The sequence below is a fragment of the Pyricularia oryzae genome, chromosome 1 (assembly GCF_000002495.2).
Source record: "Pyricularia oryzae 70-15 chromosome 1, whole genome shotgun sequence".
Lineage (NCBI taxonomy): Eukaryota > Fungi > Ascomycota > Sordariomycetes > Magnaporthales > Pyriculariaceae > Pyricularia > Pyricularia oryzae.
Window position 1 is genome coordinate 1,717,032 of NC_017844.1, and position 13,720 is coordinate 1,730,751.

Below are 13,720 nucleotides of genomic sequence, written 5' to 3' on the forward strand. Positions count from 1 at the left end.
TAGTCTCATTGTTTCCATTTAAATTTGAGACTGTTATTTAATCTAGCGGTTTCTATTCTTCTTCCTCTGACCTATTCCCCTATTTCCAAAACTATTTCGCGGGAGAAGCAAAGCAACCAAAGTGGACTGAGAGCACGCATTAATAGCTCGCTGGTATCACCACACGCTATAGCAAAGTTGTACATACACCACGACGCCTCTGCTTTGTTGCCAACTGTCGTGCTCTTAATCAATCAACTCGCATCGAATCTCCACGGGGCTTGCTACTGGCTTATCAAAACGGGCAGCAGCACACCATCAATCACATCAACAACGGCCTGACAACTTTCGTACGGATAGCTCCCCGACCCACACACACACACACACATACCAAAACGCACAAGTACAAGAGGCACCCTGATAAGAGTGCCGCCACGAACTTGCTTCTGCAACTATCCATCACCAATCATTGATAGCAGCCGTGCGACACTTGATTGCTTCTGCTACTTTGTACTGCCAGGGTCGCACCAACCAGGATCCTTGCGTCTTCTTCTGTCCACGGACAACGTCGTACGTATCAAAAAGTCCGACCCCTCACATCATCAGCTGAAGCTAGTCTGGAGATCAAAGCTTACCAGATTGCGTTTATTTTCACCAAGCCAGTAGCTCCGCGCTTGAGTTCGGTCACAAACAACCCCCAATACCGTGAATTACCTTGACATACCCGGCTCTTTTGATCTTTTTCATCTCTTCTATCCTGCTTAAACATCTTGGTTCTCCATCCTTCAACTCCTCCTCTCTTCATCAATCATCAAAAACTCCATAGGCACAATGGCTTCACCTCAGGTTAATGGCGAGGTCCCCCACTCGGCCTTCTTTGATGTAGGTTTTTCCTTACTCTGCATTTTGCGCTCAGTGATGGACGTTCAGTGTCTGCACCCATCAACAGACTTGCTAAGTTTGTGATCAATATAGCATCTTGCCCAGTACCCCGTAGTCAACGATGGTATCGAGGTATTCAAGAAGAACCCTTACGGCCAGCGTAGCATAAATGTTACCGACATGGTGTACACGCGGGTTGCCAAGCCGGTGATCCCCTACCTGTCGAGACCTTACCAGTATGTCAGCCCATACGTCAAGAGGGTTGACGACATTGGCGACAAGACGCTCTCCCGAGTCGACAAGACGTTTCCCGCCGTCAAGAAGCCGACAGCAGACCTCTATGCCGATGTGTCGAGCCTTGTGACTTTGCCTCTGCGCAAGACAATTGAGGGCAAGGACCACGTCGTCACCACGTACAGCCAGGAGTATAAGAGCTTCGTGAACAACTCTGGCAATGAGGGTGGCCTCGTTATCTACGGAAAGGCACTTTTCGGCACGGCTCTGGTCCTCACAGCTGAGTCAATCAGCTGGGTCAAGCTTTATCTCCACAAGGCAAAGGAGGATGCCAAGGCCGCCAGCAACAACAACAACAACAGCAATTAAGCTTACCCATGTTGACTCGTGGGCTAGCTGCCCATAAAGCCCAGTAGTAGCCGGACCATCGACTGTTGCGGCTACACTGAGGAAAAAAAATCTGGTACAGCCGATCTTCGCCGATCGGATCGAGGACAGTGGTCGTGTCATCGAATCAGTATACCATAGAGACCGATCCGATTAAAATCACCAACCTTTTTTTCATCTGCACTTCCCGCGAGCCGTTGGTAGGCCGGTTCTAAATCGTGTCTTGGAACGACGGGCGCTTAAGTGTGCGACACACTTGTGGGCGACTGGGCGCGGGACTCTTGGAACAATGGCGTCTTGTCGTTGTTATACCCCTTGGCTTGGTTTGCCTTGGCAGCAATTCAAACTGCTGGCGGTCCAGTGATGATTATACCTGTTTACAGTACATCGCCAAGGAACTACATCCGCATGGAAATCAAGATTGGAGAGGGGATTCATACCCATGTATGCTTGTTAAAAAGACGGTCGATTGTTTTGTTTCAACACCATTTCTTTGCAGTGTTATAGCTTCGATTATTTAAGATTCTTTGTGGAATTTCAGTGGTGTTCTTTGCGATGAATTGATACGTATGCAAAGGAGCTAAGAGAGTCGTCGTCTGCCTTTTGTTAATAAACTGTGCCAGTAATTACCGACCACTTTGGGGTGATTGTGCCTGATCATGTACTCGTTGTTGTCATCATTCTATGGCGATGTAGTTTGCTACAGTTAGCCGTCAAGCCGCATTCTAGTTCTACTCTATTGATTAATCATGCTGCTCTGCGCTCATGTCAGAAGGGTCCCTTACCCGTTCGGTTGTGATGGCAAATAACTGACAAAGCATTCCATAAGGCAAATATGAGGGTTAGGGTTTGTTTTGATGATGCAATTGTTTGTCATCCAGTATCTGGTGGGGTCGGGTTTGATTCTCGATTTGATGGTCATCAGTCAGCTCCAGCAAAACGTCTTTGCAAGCAGCTCTAGTCTAGTGGACTTGGTGGGCGCTTGGATGGAGGCATCCAGGAAGAAGATTCTAGGCTGGCCCTGGGTCTTCTCAATCCACCACGTTTACTTATACTATGTAACTAAGCATTAGTTTCTACTACATAGAAATCTTACGACGTGAATTGTTTATAAAATCTCAAGCTCCCATCGACGCTGTTGTCCCTCCCACTTTCCTCATGAAGTCGATTTCCACGATCCTTATACCCATAATCGTCGGACTGTGCTCGGTATTCCTATTTCGTGATCGAATAGACGACTTGACTGCGACTTTGAAGAAGTACTATAACGACAACTACATCTCGACGACCGCGACACACGAGCCAGTGAACGCATTGCCAAGAACAACCACTGCGACAGACCAGCAACCAGAAGAACAGGAGCCACATCTATACGCCACCGAAATGTCGGTCCCACGCACGATTCGCAAGGTCTTTGAGGCCATTGAGCAGGCAGAGGGAGCGGGCGCAAGGGTGCGCAGGTCGATAGGCACGCCGGCGCTGAGACAATTCAGCCCTTTCCTGATGCTGGACCACTTTTCCATTAAGCCCGGTGCAGGGTTTCCCGACCAGTATGTTTGCGCATCCCCCCTAGTTTTAAATAAATCTATTCCCTGCTAACATGTTTACAACCCCCTCCAAAAGCCCCCACCGTGGCCAGGAGACGATAACGTACCTCCTCACTGGAGCCGTCGACCATGAGGACTTTGCGGGCAACAAGGGAACGATCGAGGCGGGAGACCTGCAGTTCATGACGGCTGGGCGGGGAATCATGCACGCCGAGATGCCGCGCCAGAACCCGGACGGGTCGGCCAACGTCGGCCTCCAGCTCTGGGTCGACCTGCCAACCCACCTCAAGTCGTGCGAGCCGCGGTACCGCGACCTGCGGGCGTCTGAGATTCCTCGCGCAGACGTCGACGAAGGTAAGGTTTCCGTTAAGATCATCTCGGGCCAGAGCCACGGCGTCGACTCGGTCAAGGATCTCGCCTACACGCCCGTCTGGATCCTCGACGTCACCATCCAGCCGGGTGGCAAGATCTCGCAGCCGCTGCCCGAGGGCTGGAATGCCTTTGCCTACACGCTCGACGGCGGCGACGTCATACTCCGCGACGGAGCCGGCACTGGTGCCAGGACGGTACCGCAGTACCACATGGTCGTGTTTGAGCCCAAGGGTGAGATCGTGGTGGCCGAGGTTGATGCGGGCGCGGACCAGGCGGCGCGCTTCGTGCTCGTGGCCGGCACGCCGCTGGATCAGCCCGTCGTGCAGCACGGGCCGTTTGTCGTCAACAGCAAGGAGGAGATCTACAAGGCCATCTTTGATTTCCAGACCCATTCGAACGGGTTCGAGAGGGCAAAGGGGTGGGAGAGTGAGATTGGAAAGTCGATGAGAGATTGAGACGATCTGGGATTTGTTGGGATGATGCGAGAGAGTATAGATGGCATATTAGCGACGTTTTGGAAGTGACGTGATGATACCCATGCCTGCAAACCTAGTAATACTGGATTTGTTAATAGACTTTTTTTCATGTCGAGTTGAGATTGACAAGTGACGAGAGCAGTTACTCGTAGAAACGGTGAATTATGAAGGTTTTCCGATTCGGTATAAATGGATTTGTCTATATGCTAATGTCAGCGGATAGTAAAAATTGCCGATATTATAGCCATCCCATCAGCGCAAGACAGAGAAAGCCCTCGCAGTCCGCCCGTGAAGGCTATTTGTCAGTATTTGCCGCATTCTTTCCTCTCAAGGTTGAGGCGGCGCTCCTCACGCAGCATGTTTTCGCAGTGCATCTGCCGGGCTCCCAGCATGTCGCATATAGTACTCCCGGCCACTGTTTGTCTCGGATGTCTGTCGAGCCCCGAACTAAGCCAAAAACTTTAAATGAAGGCAAGATTTACAATTTTGCTCAAATCAAAGCAAAAACCCCTTCCCAGGCTATATATCCGTGGCTGCACCATCACAAACCGTCGAGGTTTAGCTCTGACCGCGGACGCCAGGCTCGTTTTTATTGGGACTGAGAATGCCGACAATCATGGCGCCGTCCGTGTCACGCATACAAGTGTTTCCGCGGTATATTTTGTCCTTCACCACCAGAGCGCATATAGCTCTCCCTGGCGTTGTCGCGAGTGTGTCTAGCGAAATCAACGGCCTACAGCTCATTCCCGCCACGACTGCGCCATATGTCCTTGTCGGACCCGCCGGCTAGCAGTTCCGTGACGTTATCAAAGCCGACCCCAGAGCGCCGCCTCCATCAGGGCGGTGCAGCCGTTTGTGGGCTCGGCATTCGGGTCGGCGCGGTACTTCAGGATAAGCGTGATAATGGAAGGGGTGGCGTCACCGGCGGCTTTGTGTAAAGCCGTGAAACCTGTCGTATAAGTAAAACCATAGATCTTCACGGTTTCAATGCTGCTGAGAAAGACGTTCTTCTGGATCAAGCCATAGAGATACTCCTCCAGCACGTCGGTCTGGCCTAGAGCCACACTGGGCATAATTTTGCAATGTGCCATTGGTCCAGCCGGCTGACCTCGATTGGGCTTTTTGTATGAGTAGTCATGAGGCCGGCCTGCTGATTCAAGTGCTTCAGCGCCGACCGCATGTGTGGAGTCAAGCTATCGTCCTCCAGACAGACCATTTCATTGGCCTCGGATGATGTGTGATCGTTCCCAGCTTTGATTGGAAGGGGCTGCAGATACATCGCTCTAGTTTCCCGGCGATGCTTGGTCCCCGACTTCCTTGTTCTTTCTCACAGGAAGATAACCATGGTCCTTGCCCTTGGCATCCTGCCGAATACGGAGGGAGAAAAAATGTCCCGAGGGATTACAGCATGACTATAAAAGACTGCTATGCTTTCCGACCAAGCGATGTTTACTTGTAGTCTTCCATGGATATCGGATTTCGCGGTTGTGTCGCCAATTTGAATCTTGGCCTGGCCACAGCAGCCCCATAAACCTCCCCAGGACCGACACCGCCATTGATAAAAGATTCTTTTTTTTCCCAGTGGCAAATGCCTTTGACTGAGAATTAGTTGAGCGCCGGGTAATGTTACTCAGAGAATTGACGCTCTCTTTTATCCGGGCGGAAGTAACCTCAAGTCTACTTGTGATGAAGAGTTGCCGAGGCGAAATCAGCTCGACGACGCGAGTATGGCCATAGCTGAGTGACGTCAACCCAAGAAACTGTCGTCCAAAAAATGGCCATGATAACATGTGCCTCGAAAACAATAGATTGAAGCGCTCCAACAAGAGATAGGATTTGATGAGAAATGTGCAATAAAGCTTTGGATGGGTATCTGAGTCAAATTATGAATAAGAAAACAACATTGGTGAAGTAAAGAATATCACTCGCTGTCAGAATAGTTGACAAGGCCTCCGAGCGCACCCTCAGCAGCGGCCTGGACAGCCCGCTCCAGCTGCTTGGTATCGACGTCCATCATCGTCCCGTGAGAGCCTTCAGGAGCTTGCTGGACAGAAGATTTACCTCCACGCCATGAGGGACCTCCTCGAGAGGGGTTGCGATGACCACGATGCTCGTCCATATCCCTAACTTCTCCCTCTTCCGCGTTCTTGTCAAATCTGCCTCTCTTCATTGGCCGGTCATTGTGGTCTTGGTGGCCAAAACCACCTCTCCCGCGACCACGTCCACGGCCACGACCAAACTGCCTGTTGTCACCACCACCGCGGGCTTCGTAGGGCCGTTTACGATCTTGTGGCTGATATTGATGCTGACCACCGCGGTTTCCCCCTCTCATGGTCCTGCCAGGCCTATTGCTCTGGTACGAGTGTGAGCGACCTGGATCTTCTTCATGTTGGCCATCATCCCTGTTATCCCTTATGCCTTGTGACTTGAAGTCGGAATTGGGTCTAGATGCACCAGACGTTGTATCGATGGAGTTAATCGTAATCGGCTTCGAGCGTCTATCCTTCATCGAACCGGCGACATGTCCCGGGGGTGGAAACTGGGACATTGTGTCCACAGAAAAAGCATGGACTGTTGGATATTCTAGAACAGTCCGTCCCTGCAGGATCGACGTTAGGGGTTCCTCGGCGCCGACAGGGATCAACACCTTGGGATTCGTAGCCGGCTTGTGCAGATAGTATTTCCACTTTGTTCGTTTCAGATCCACTTGCTCGTCAAGGTCCCAACCGTGTGCTGTTGCCATAGGGTTCTCCTCCTGGACCCAGGCAGACGTGAATGGGTTTTGAACATGCGAGACCGACATACTTGGCCAGGCAGTCGAGCCATATTCTTGTTGGCCTGGTGGAGACTCCAACGCAGCGTTGCGAGCTTTTCTCCGCCGCTTTCTTCGGATGGCGCTGCTGGAACCTTCAAGCACTTCATCTTCAATTTCCTCGAGAGGATATTGTGTGTTCTGCCTTGCTGCTGCTGCTTCTATGCGTTCCTTCCGTTCCTTGCCCTTGCGAACCCACTCCATTGAGCCAGCAAAGCTTCGATAGAGGGGTTCGACATCCGATGCACTGTGAAGTACCCTCGTAGGCTCATTCATGTCTTTCTCATATACTAGCCATTCGATGGTCCAATTGATGCCCCTGGTGGCTCGGTTCCCTTTTGTCTTGTTCTCCCGTTGTCTAGCCAGGCCTTTGGGCGCGGCGACTACTTCAATGTCAAAAGCCCTGCACCTTGCCTTGTCACGGGTGCCGAACGACTGCGGGTACCATGTCACAACCGGTTGAGGTTGCATTGGCTCTTGTGTTGGCATCGATTCGGGTTCGCTGTCGGAATCGCTATCGGAGCTGCCCGAGCTACTGGTGGTATCCGCCGCTTTGTCTTCATCTTGGTCATCCGAGCCGCCTTCAACGACGTGGCTCTTTGCCAGCGCCTGCTCCAGCTGCTGCTGCTTCCAATAGGCAGCCGGATCAAGAGGCACATGAACAAGCTCCTCGCCCCTCCACTCCTTGCGGAAGCGGACCTGGGCGCCCTTGTTGCCGTTCTGAAAGTGATGGTGACCGTGCCTCAGCCTCTCTTCTTCCTCAGGCTGCTCGGCGGCGGAAGCAATTCCTGTCCGGTCGGCAATGTCCCGTGCGGCGCGGGATCTGACACGCTCAATGGCGCTGAGAAAGTTGTAGTCGTGGTCGATGCCGGACGGGGTCCTGAGCTTGCTTGCGGGTACGTATGCAGTAGCGTCGCGTTGGCCGCTGCAAGAGGCCCATTGCTTGTGGCGCGTCACGCACTCGAGTGAGCAGGTCCGGGCGGCGCACCTCGGGCATTTGTATCTCGGGGCGGACGAGTGGCAGATGCCGCACAGCGCCGTCAAGGGCGTGTCGGCCATGATTTGGACGCGTCGCCGAGGCGTCGAGGGAAGCACTGTGTGAGTTTTCAGGTCAACATGTATATAGAAATGAGGGCGAGTACTGTGCACGAGCGTTTGTAACGTGTAATGGCGTTTGCAGATATTAGCAAAGCGGTTTTCAGGGTCCCGACAAGTGTTTTGCATTCCAAGCAAAACTTTGAGGCCAAGAAAATTAAATTGAACCGCTATCGGACCCGCAGGGACCAAATAGCAACGATGTCATACTTCCTAAATTGCGGGGCAGCTGTTTTCAAACCCCACCTACCCTGTCAAGCCTGTGTCCACTATACTCTCTGTAAGTAGTACAGTAGGTACCTACCTAGGTACCTAGGTACCTTATTTGAGTGTGGTACGTACTGGTAGTATTTTCCATCACAAAGTCACGAACAAATGATGCAAGCCTCACTTCCTGGCAAGCCTGAACCTCATTTTGGGTATGGTACCCTTAGGCACCAGCGGTCATTAGCCCCTGAGGCCTCCACGAATTTGAGATATTACACTTGGCAGGATTTTGAACATCTGGTTTCTATTTCGTGTTCGCAGCAAATGCTCTAGTTGCCATTGGCTAGGTAAACAATGCCTTTTGGGTAAACGACAGGGTTGAATCGCTGGGTCGTCACCCCTGAGATTTGTGCACAAAGAAAGGTCCAGCCTGCAACACGAAATCTCGCGTTCGATCGTTTGACGCATGATGCTGCGAGCCGTGAAACGAAACAATCGGCATGTGCGCCAACGTCCTCGGGCACTGCATTGTGTGTGACAGGGTAAAAGTGACAGAAAGGACAAAGAAATCAAAGGGACCGGCTGCGCGGATACGTTGAGGTATGATGCTATCATCTTCATTCGACTTTCTCGACCGACATTGGTCTTGCTCACCGAACTGTGCATACGTAGTAGGACTGGGCCTAGATCACCAGTCTTTACCTAGGACTTAGCAGGGCGCAGACAGAGTGTGACACCTTGGCCTTTTTGCCACCCAAGAACGCCTGAGCTAGCCAAACAGCTTTCCCACCTTGCCAACCTACCTGTCGACAATCAAGCGCAGACGCCGAGCTCTCCTAATTACTGGTTCGAGTAGACGAATTGGCGCTAATGCGGTGCGACAAGACTGGGACTTGGAACGTTCTCATGATTGCAAAGTTGTAAATACAGCTTAAACCGGCTTGACAGGCACGCGAGCACCTTGAAGAAATATGAAGTATGCCATCACGGTGTCTCCACCCCCAAGAAACACCCTCGAATCTGCCTCGGGCACCGAGTCCCAAAAAGATCTCCGAAACGCGCGAATGCGCACACTGCCAAGCTCGAAAAGCCTTCGAAGTGCTCAACGTAGCATTATTGACCGCGTCTTCGTACAGGGGAAAGACGAAAAAAAAGAAGAAAAAGTACGCGCTTACGGCGAGCGCAAATTTCAAGCCTCTCCTCACCTGTAGACGCACGCTGTCGATGAGTCAATTTGTCCTGCGGATTATCAGGTACCCTGGATGTTGCGCTAGCCATCACAGCCCTTGTCGGCCCAAATAACAACATGGAGGCTTTGCAGAGTTGACCAGTTTTGCGCGTCGACGCATTTTCCATTCCCTGGTATTTTTTTTTTCTTGCTGCGCAATCTAAGCAAGAGCGCTAACATCTTTTTCAACCGAACTGCGCCTTGTCGTTTACTCTGTTCCGCCAAACAGTTCCCATTTACCTAAACCGAAGAGAAGCCCCCATGTTCTCCAAGCAGTTGCGCGTTTGCTTGCCTTGCCATGTTTTCTCCAAGGCGTATACCAACAATGACATCGTCCGCAGTGGATTTGTCAACATGCGGACAAGCTATGAGGCTGGGCAAGGTCATATTGCGCAGCAGCTGTTCAGTTGCTTTAGGTGTATAAAGTACAGCGACCCGCGCGACGTGAACCAGAGACACACTTGTAGTTTTTAATCACATCGTGATCTCTATACCTCTTACGTATCTGGCATCCCCGTGTCCACCAAAGTCTCTACAACAAAGCATACTGTAATAGCTTTGAGCACCCTACCCCTACACCAGATATCACTTTCTTCGCTGTCGTCTCCCCCACCAAGAACAAACAAGTCTATCAAAATGTCCACACCACACCTCTCTCCTTCCAGCTCTAGGTTAGTGATATGCCATCGGACCACAAGCCAGCCGCGTACCAGACACATTCGCAACTAACTTTTATTTCTCCTTTCTTCTTCTTTCAGAGTGAGCAGCCGCAACAGCAGCAGGTCGCGGGCAAACGGTGCATCGACAGCCGTCAACGGGTCGAGCTACCGGGTGTCGCCGTCCCCTGCGCCGCCGCCAGCCTCGGAGCGCATCGCCAACCCGGGTTCCTATAGAGTTCCTCCTCAGTCAGCCGACTTGTCTCGCCTGGTCGCCTCGGACCCGCTCGCCCGCGAGCTCGAGGGCATGTAGCGTCGCTGAGTCTGGATGGGGTCTGGCGCATACGGGACTCGAGAAGATAGAATATTTCGAAGGCATTATTGGCATCATAATTTTCTCTGTACTATATCTTTTTTTTTTCATAGAATTGTTTCGTACAACACGGAGATGAACTTAACCAAGATTACGTAAATCGACCCATTTCGAGCTGAAGAAATGTTGAATCTAGAGGGGGCAAAAATAAATGATATAAAGTTGTTTAGGTTCTCGCGGAGTATCACAGAGATCTACTAGTCCTCGGCCAGAGATCAGTAATCCCAGGGCCCCTCTTCTTGAAGACAATCTATGTACATGGTAAATTTGCAGACACGAAAGAAAAGACATTGAAAAAAATCCAGTCCCCTAAGAGTTCCAAGGGGGCGCTCCGTCGTTATATTGCCGTTTTAGAAGTGTTCGGAAACTGCATATGGTAATTGGCTATCACCTGCGAGACATCTTCTATTCTCTGGAGGCTGTTGGACCAAGGCTGAGGCACATAGACAATGTTGTTGTGGGATTGCATTGATTGTGAGAGATCCTGGTGTAGAGGCAAGGTGCCCCTAGAGTTCGTGTCAACATCACTACTGGCGAAAGCAGGATCGACTGCAAAGCTGGTCATCGCTGACATGCCTCCCATGGCCAGGTCCGGCAGCTGAGGTTGCCCAGGCACGGGCCACGGTAGAGCTGTATATCCAGTTTCGGCAAGGCCGCCAGAGCTTGGGTGACCTTGACTTGGTGTTGCAAAGATATCAGACCGGTCTGGGCCGAGGCAGGGAGCACTGCGGACCTCCCAGTCGTATCCACCACCCACGAACGTACCCTCTGTCTCTCCCGAGGCGCTTGCGCGGCTGCCCGGCACATCGAGGTGCCTGTTGCTCATTCCCGTGAGCAGTTGCGATGTCCCGATGCTCGAACCAGTGTGGGATGAGTCTGCGATGGAGACACAGTAGTTGGGGGAAAGGTACCCCGGATGGGACGGCGGCACGATCTGAAGGTGCGGTCTGGGCGGAGGCGTCACAGCGGGAGGGTCTAACAGCAGCTGTAGCTCATCTTGTGCGTGATGGACTGAACTATCCGAGGCAGCAAAGGCAGAGTGAATCTGGGATGGCTTGTCGCCTTGCCAACTAGATTCGCTGGCCCTCTCGTGTCTGGCAATTATCTCTAGGATCTGTTTCAAAGCAGTTCGGTCACCTGACAAATGGAGAAGAAGCTGCTGGTGGAGGTTGGTGTCGCGGTTTCGCTTGGAGATAACGCATTCAACAAAGTGCCGGGTTGGTGACTTGTCATAGTCTGTAGTTATGTTTTGATGGGTGGCATTAGTTTCCGAGTCTGGAGGGGAGCTAGTTTTGTTTTACAATGGCCTTGTATCGGTTGGGCAAAGGTATAATTCAACGTACACAAAAGTATACATCATGTATGGACACGCACGTAGCTGTACAGGGAGAGAACATAAACGAGGACGGGGTCTTACATGCTGTTGGAATGCATCCATGTAGAGCTTCGTTCCAGTTTGGAAATAAAATTTTCCATAGGGACACCCAACATTCCTCCTGATGCGTCACTGTATTTTTGCCTGGAACTTCCCGGTAACGCTTCTTCACCTCATCGCTTTGGTATTGGTCGTACTTCTTGTAGCTCCAATCCGTCGGGTCACGGTGTGAGCAGGGCGGATTCTGATTGGAATGGATTCTGTCATCTTCTACCGTCATGAATACTTCTCCGCACCGCTGGCAGCGCGCTCCAGCTTTGTGAACTCGGGCGAGGTGTCCCCTGCACACCGGAGAATTTTAGTGCCTACTAAATGTTCTGGGCCTTTTCGACACGGGGTTGAACATGAATGGGAAGAGACTCAAGTCAAACTGTAATCTCAATTTCGGATGCGAATATCATAAAGGTCACTTACTTGAGACGGTGGATATTGGGCCAGCCCTTGGGCCCAGAACAAACCGACGAGCAGTGCAAGCCATTATATCTCTTGTAGTAGTGACATGCTAGGCGGAGGCCTGTAACATCTTTTCCCTTGCCTTTCCGTCCTTCAGGCTTTGGCTTTTGTCCGTCGCAGTTCTGCCCACCGTCATCATCGCCGCTGTCACGCCTTTGCCTCTTGTTACCGGACTTGTTTTCCGATCTGACGGTGAATGGCGAGTCGAGCCGGTTGAAATTGTCGGAATACTGGGAGGGGCCCCCACTGCTGGTGTTGACTGGCCCCTGAGACGCCTGTTGTAGCGCGACGGCTGGGGCGCTCGGGGGTCTCAGGGGCGGGAAAAATCTGGGCGTATTCGCAATGGGCACTGTAGCCCGAGGCTTCTGGTACCGGTTTGAATTAGTTGAAGAGGAGCGAAATAAACTCATGATTCTAAAACCTCCCACTCCAGGTTTTTGACGTCCAGAAGAGTATGGTCAAGATAGTAGATGTGCTGAAAGAGGCTTCGAGGGGTGAGGAGGATAGGCGGGCTAGTTGAGGCACAGCTGCGATCGGGCCTTCGCCTGAAAGGTTCGAGAGGAGGCTGCGTAAGCCAAATAGTGACGGAGGATATGCCTTTAGGGAGTGAAAGTCTGCTAGCCAAAGTTCAAGATTAATGAAATGGTTGTGTTCCCCAAAGGGTTTGTTCTACGAGGTTCAGGGAGCAGCCACTCGCGTCTGAGCCGGATACCTACCTATCTACCTAGGTAGGTAGTTATTACAACAAGTGAAAGGAATCCCCGAGGCGCCCCAGGCCGCCCGACTGATATATACCCAGGTAAGGTAAGGTAGGTGTAGGTACGTTGACAGGCGTCTTAGCATAAAGCGGGAAGCGGGGAAGCTGCAAGGAGGAATGGTTCGCCAGTGCATTGTATGGGCAGCACGAACGAGGCTTGACAAAGTCGGGGACTGCCCGCCCTGCTTGCTTGCTCGCTTGCAGGGGACGCGGAGCTGCCACCCAGTCGCCCGATTGGAGGAGGGCGCTGCGCCCTCCCAGAGCCTATATATTTACCTGCTCACCGCCATGTTCTTGGCTGACAAGATGATGAGATTATGAACCAATTGGAGGTGACCGCGCATGAGGTTCTGTTATAGCACCCATGGGTTATGCCCCATTCCATCTCCCGGATCGCTTGCTGCTTGATCAAGCACTGTCCAGTGTGGTGGTCGAAGTGATGAGAGGCCCATGCATGGAGTGAATGGCGACTGTGACTGGTTGTCTCTTTCGGGGATTTGCTGAGCAGCAGGAGCGAGCTACCAAAAGCCAAGCCAGATCTCACTCCTCAAACGCGCCGAATTGGAGAATGCGCCAGTGCGAGAAAGCTGCGACGTCAGCGGCCATATTCTGGGCACGGGATAAGGAAGGATCGTCTGGTTCTTTTATTCCATTTCAACAAGGATTGTCTTGAAAATATCAAGAATTGGTATTGAGGGAGTGAACATGGGCCAGTTCGGACGAACATTGTCGAGAAAACCCACCAAGTAAACCACGTTGTGATGTGTCAGTAAGAACGAAAGGGAAAAACCAATACCACCAAACCGTGTCACCAATCATTATTGGCC

General features: G+C 51.7%; 6 protein-coding genes across 7 annotated transcripts; 3 read left to right on the forward strand and 3 right to left on the reverse strand.

Moving 5' to 3' along the window:
• Positions 1-39: 39 nt before the first annotated feature.
• On the forward strand, positions 40-2,142 carry MGG_11916 (CAP20). The gene is made up of 3 exons (XM_003709132.1): positions 40-563; positions 643-861; positions 955-2,142. The coding sequence occupies exons 2-3, from the start codon at positions 811-813 to the stop codon at positions 1,462-1,464; spliced, it is 561 nt and encodes a 186-aa protein (XP_003709180.1). The 5' UTR covers positions 40-563; positions 643-810; the 3' UTR covers positions 1,465-2,142.
• A 291-nt stretch (positions 2,143-2,433) lies between these two features.
• MGG_02400 (pirin) lies at positions 2,434-3,992 on the forward strand. The gene is made up of 2 exons (XM_003709133.1): positions 2,434-3,032; positions 3,106-3,992. Exons 1-2 carry the CDS (start codon positions 2,641-2,643, stop codon positions 3,854-3,856), a joined length of 1,143 nt encoding a protein of 380 aa, XP_003709181.1. The 5' UTR covers positions 2,434-2,640; the 3' UTR covers positions 3,857-3,992.
• Positions 3,993-4,683: 691 nt separating this feature from the next.
• Positions 4,684-4,950, reverse strand: MGG_11915 (uncharacterized protein; the record flags this gene model as incomplete). Its single annotated transcript, XM_003709134.1, has 1 exon — positions 4,684-4,950. One exon carries the CDS (start codon positions 4,948-4,950, stop codon positions 4,684-4,686), a length of 267 nt encoding a protein of 88 aa, XP_003709182.1.
• An 848-nt stretch (positions 4,951-5,798) lies between these two features.
• Positions 5,799-7,748, reverse strand: MGG_02401 (uncharacterized protein; the record flags this gene model as incomplete). The annotated part of the gene is made up of 1 exon (XM_003709135.1): positions 5,799-7,748. The coding sequence occupies one exon, from the start codon at positions 7,746-7,748 to the stop codon at positions 5,799-5,801; it is 1,950 nt and encodes a 649-aa protein (XP_003709183.1).
• Positions 7,749-9,855: 2,107 nt separating this feature from the next.
• MGG_02402 (uncharacterized protein) lies at positions 9,856-10,188 on the forward strand (the record flags this gene model as incomplete). Its single annotated transcript, XM_003709136.1, has 2 exons — positions 9,856-9,890; positions 9,978-10,188. The coding sequence occupies 2 exons, from the start codon at positions 9,856-9,858 to the stop codon at positions 10,186-10,188; spliced, it is 246 nt and encodes an 81-aa protein (XP_003709184.1).
• A 191-nt stretch (positions 10,189-10,379) lies between these two features.
• On the reverse strand, positions 10,380-12,967 carry MGG_02403. 2 transcript variants are annotated; one of them, XM_003709138.1, is made up of 4 exons: positions 12,853-12,967; positions 12,098-12,750; positions 11,666-11,964; positions 10,380-11,484 (listed from the first exon to the last, which is right to left on the reverse strand). In XM_003709138.1, exons 2-4 carry the CDS (start codon positions 12,544-12,546, stop codon positions 10,586-10,588), a joined length of 1,647 nt encoding a protein of 548 aa, XP_003709186.1. In that variant the 5' UTR covers positions 12,547-12,750; positions 12,853-12,967; the 3' UTR covers positions 10,380-10,585. The 2 variants fall into 2 exon arrangements, with proteins under 2 accessions (XP_003709186.1, XP_003709185.1); XM_003709137.1 differs by having other exon boundaries at positions 12,098-12,860.
• Between the last annotated feature and the right edge of the window lie 753 nt (positions 12,968-13,720).

Coding starts and splice junctions, on each gene's coding strand:
- MGG_11916 (XM_003709132.1), top strand. CDS start 811: ATGGCTTCACCTCAGGTTAATGGCGAGGTCCCCCACTCGGCCTTCTTT. Junction 862..954: donor CCCACTCGGCCTTCTTTGAT/GTAGGTTTTTCC, acceptor TGATCAATATAG/CATCTTGCCCAGTACCCCGT.
- MGG_02400 (XM_003709133.1), top strand. CDS start 2,641: ATGAAGTCGATTTCCACGATCCTTATACCCATAATCGTCGGACTGTGC. Junction 3,033..3,105: donor GGTGCAGGGTTTCCCGACCA/GTATGTTTGCGC, acceptor CCCCTCCAAAAG/CCCCCACCGTGGCCAGGAGA.
- MGG_02403 (XM_003709138.1), bottom strand. CDS start 12,546: ATGAGTTTATTTCGCTCCTCTTCAACTAATTCAAACCGGTACCAGAAG. Junction 11,965..12,097: donor CCCAATATCCACCGTCTCAA/GTAAGTGACCTT, acceptor TCCGGTGTGCAG/GGGACACCTCGCCCGAGTTC. Junction 11,485..11,665: donor TGGATGCATTCCAACAGCAT/GTAAGACCCCGT, acceptor ACATAACTACAG/ACTATGACAAGTCACCAACC.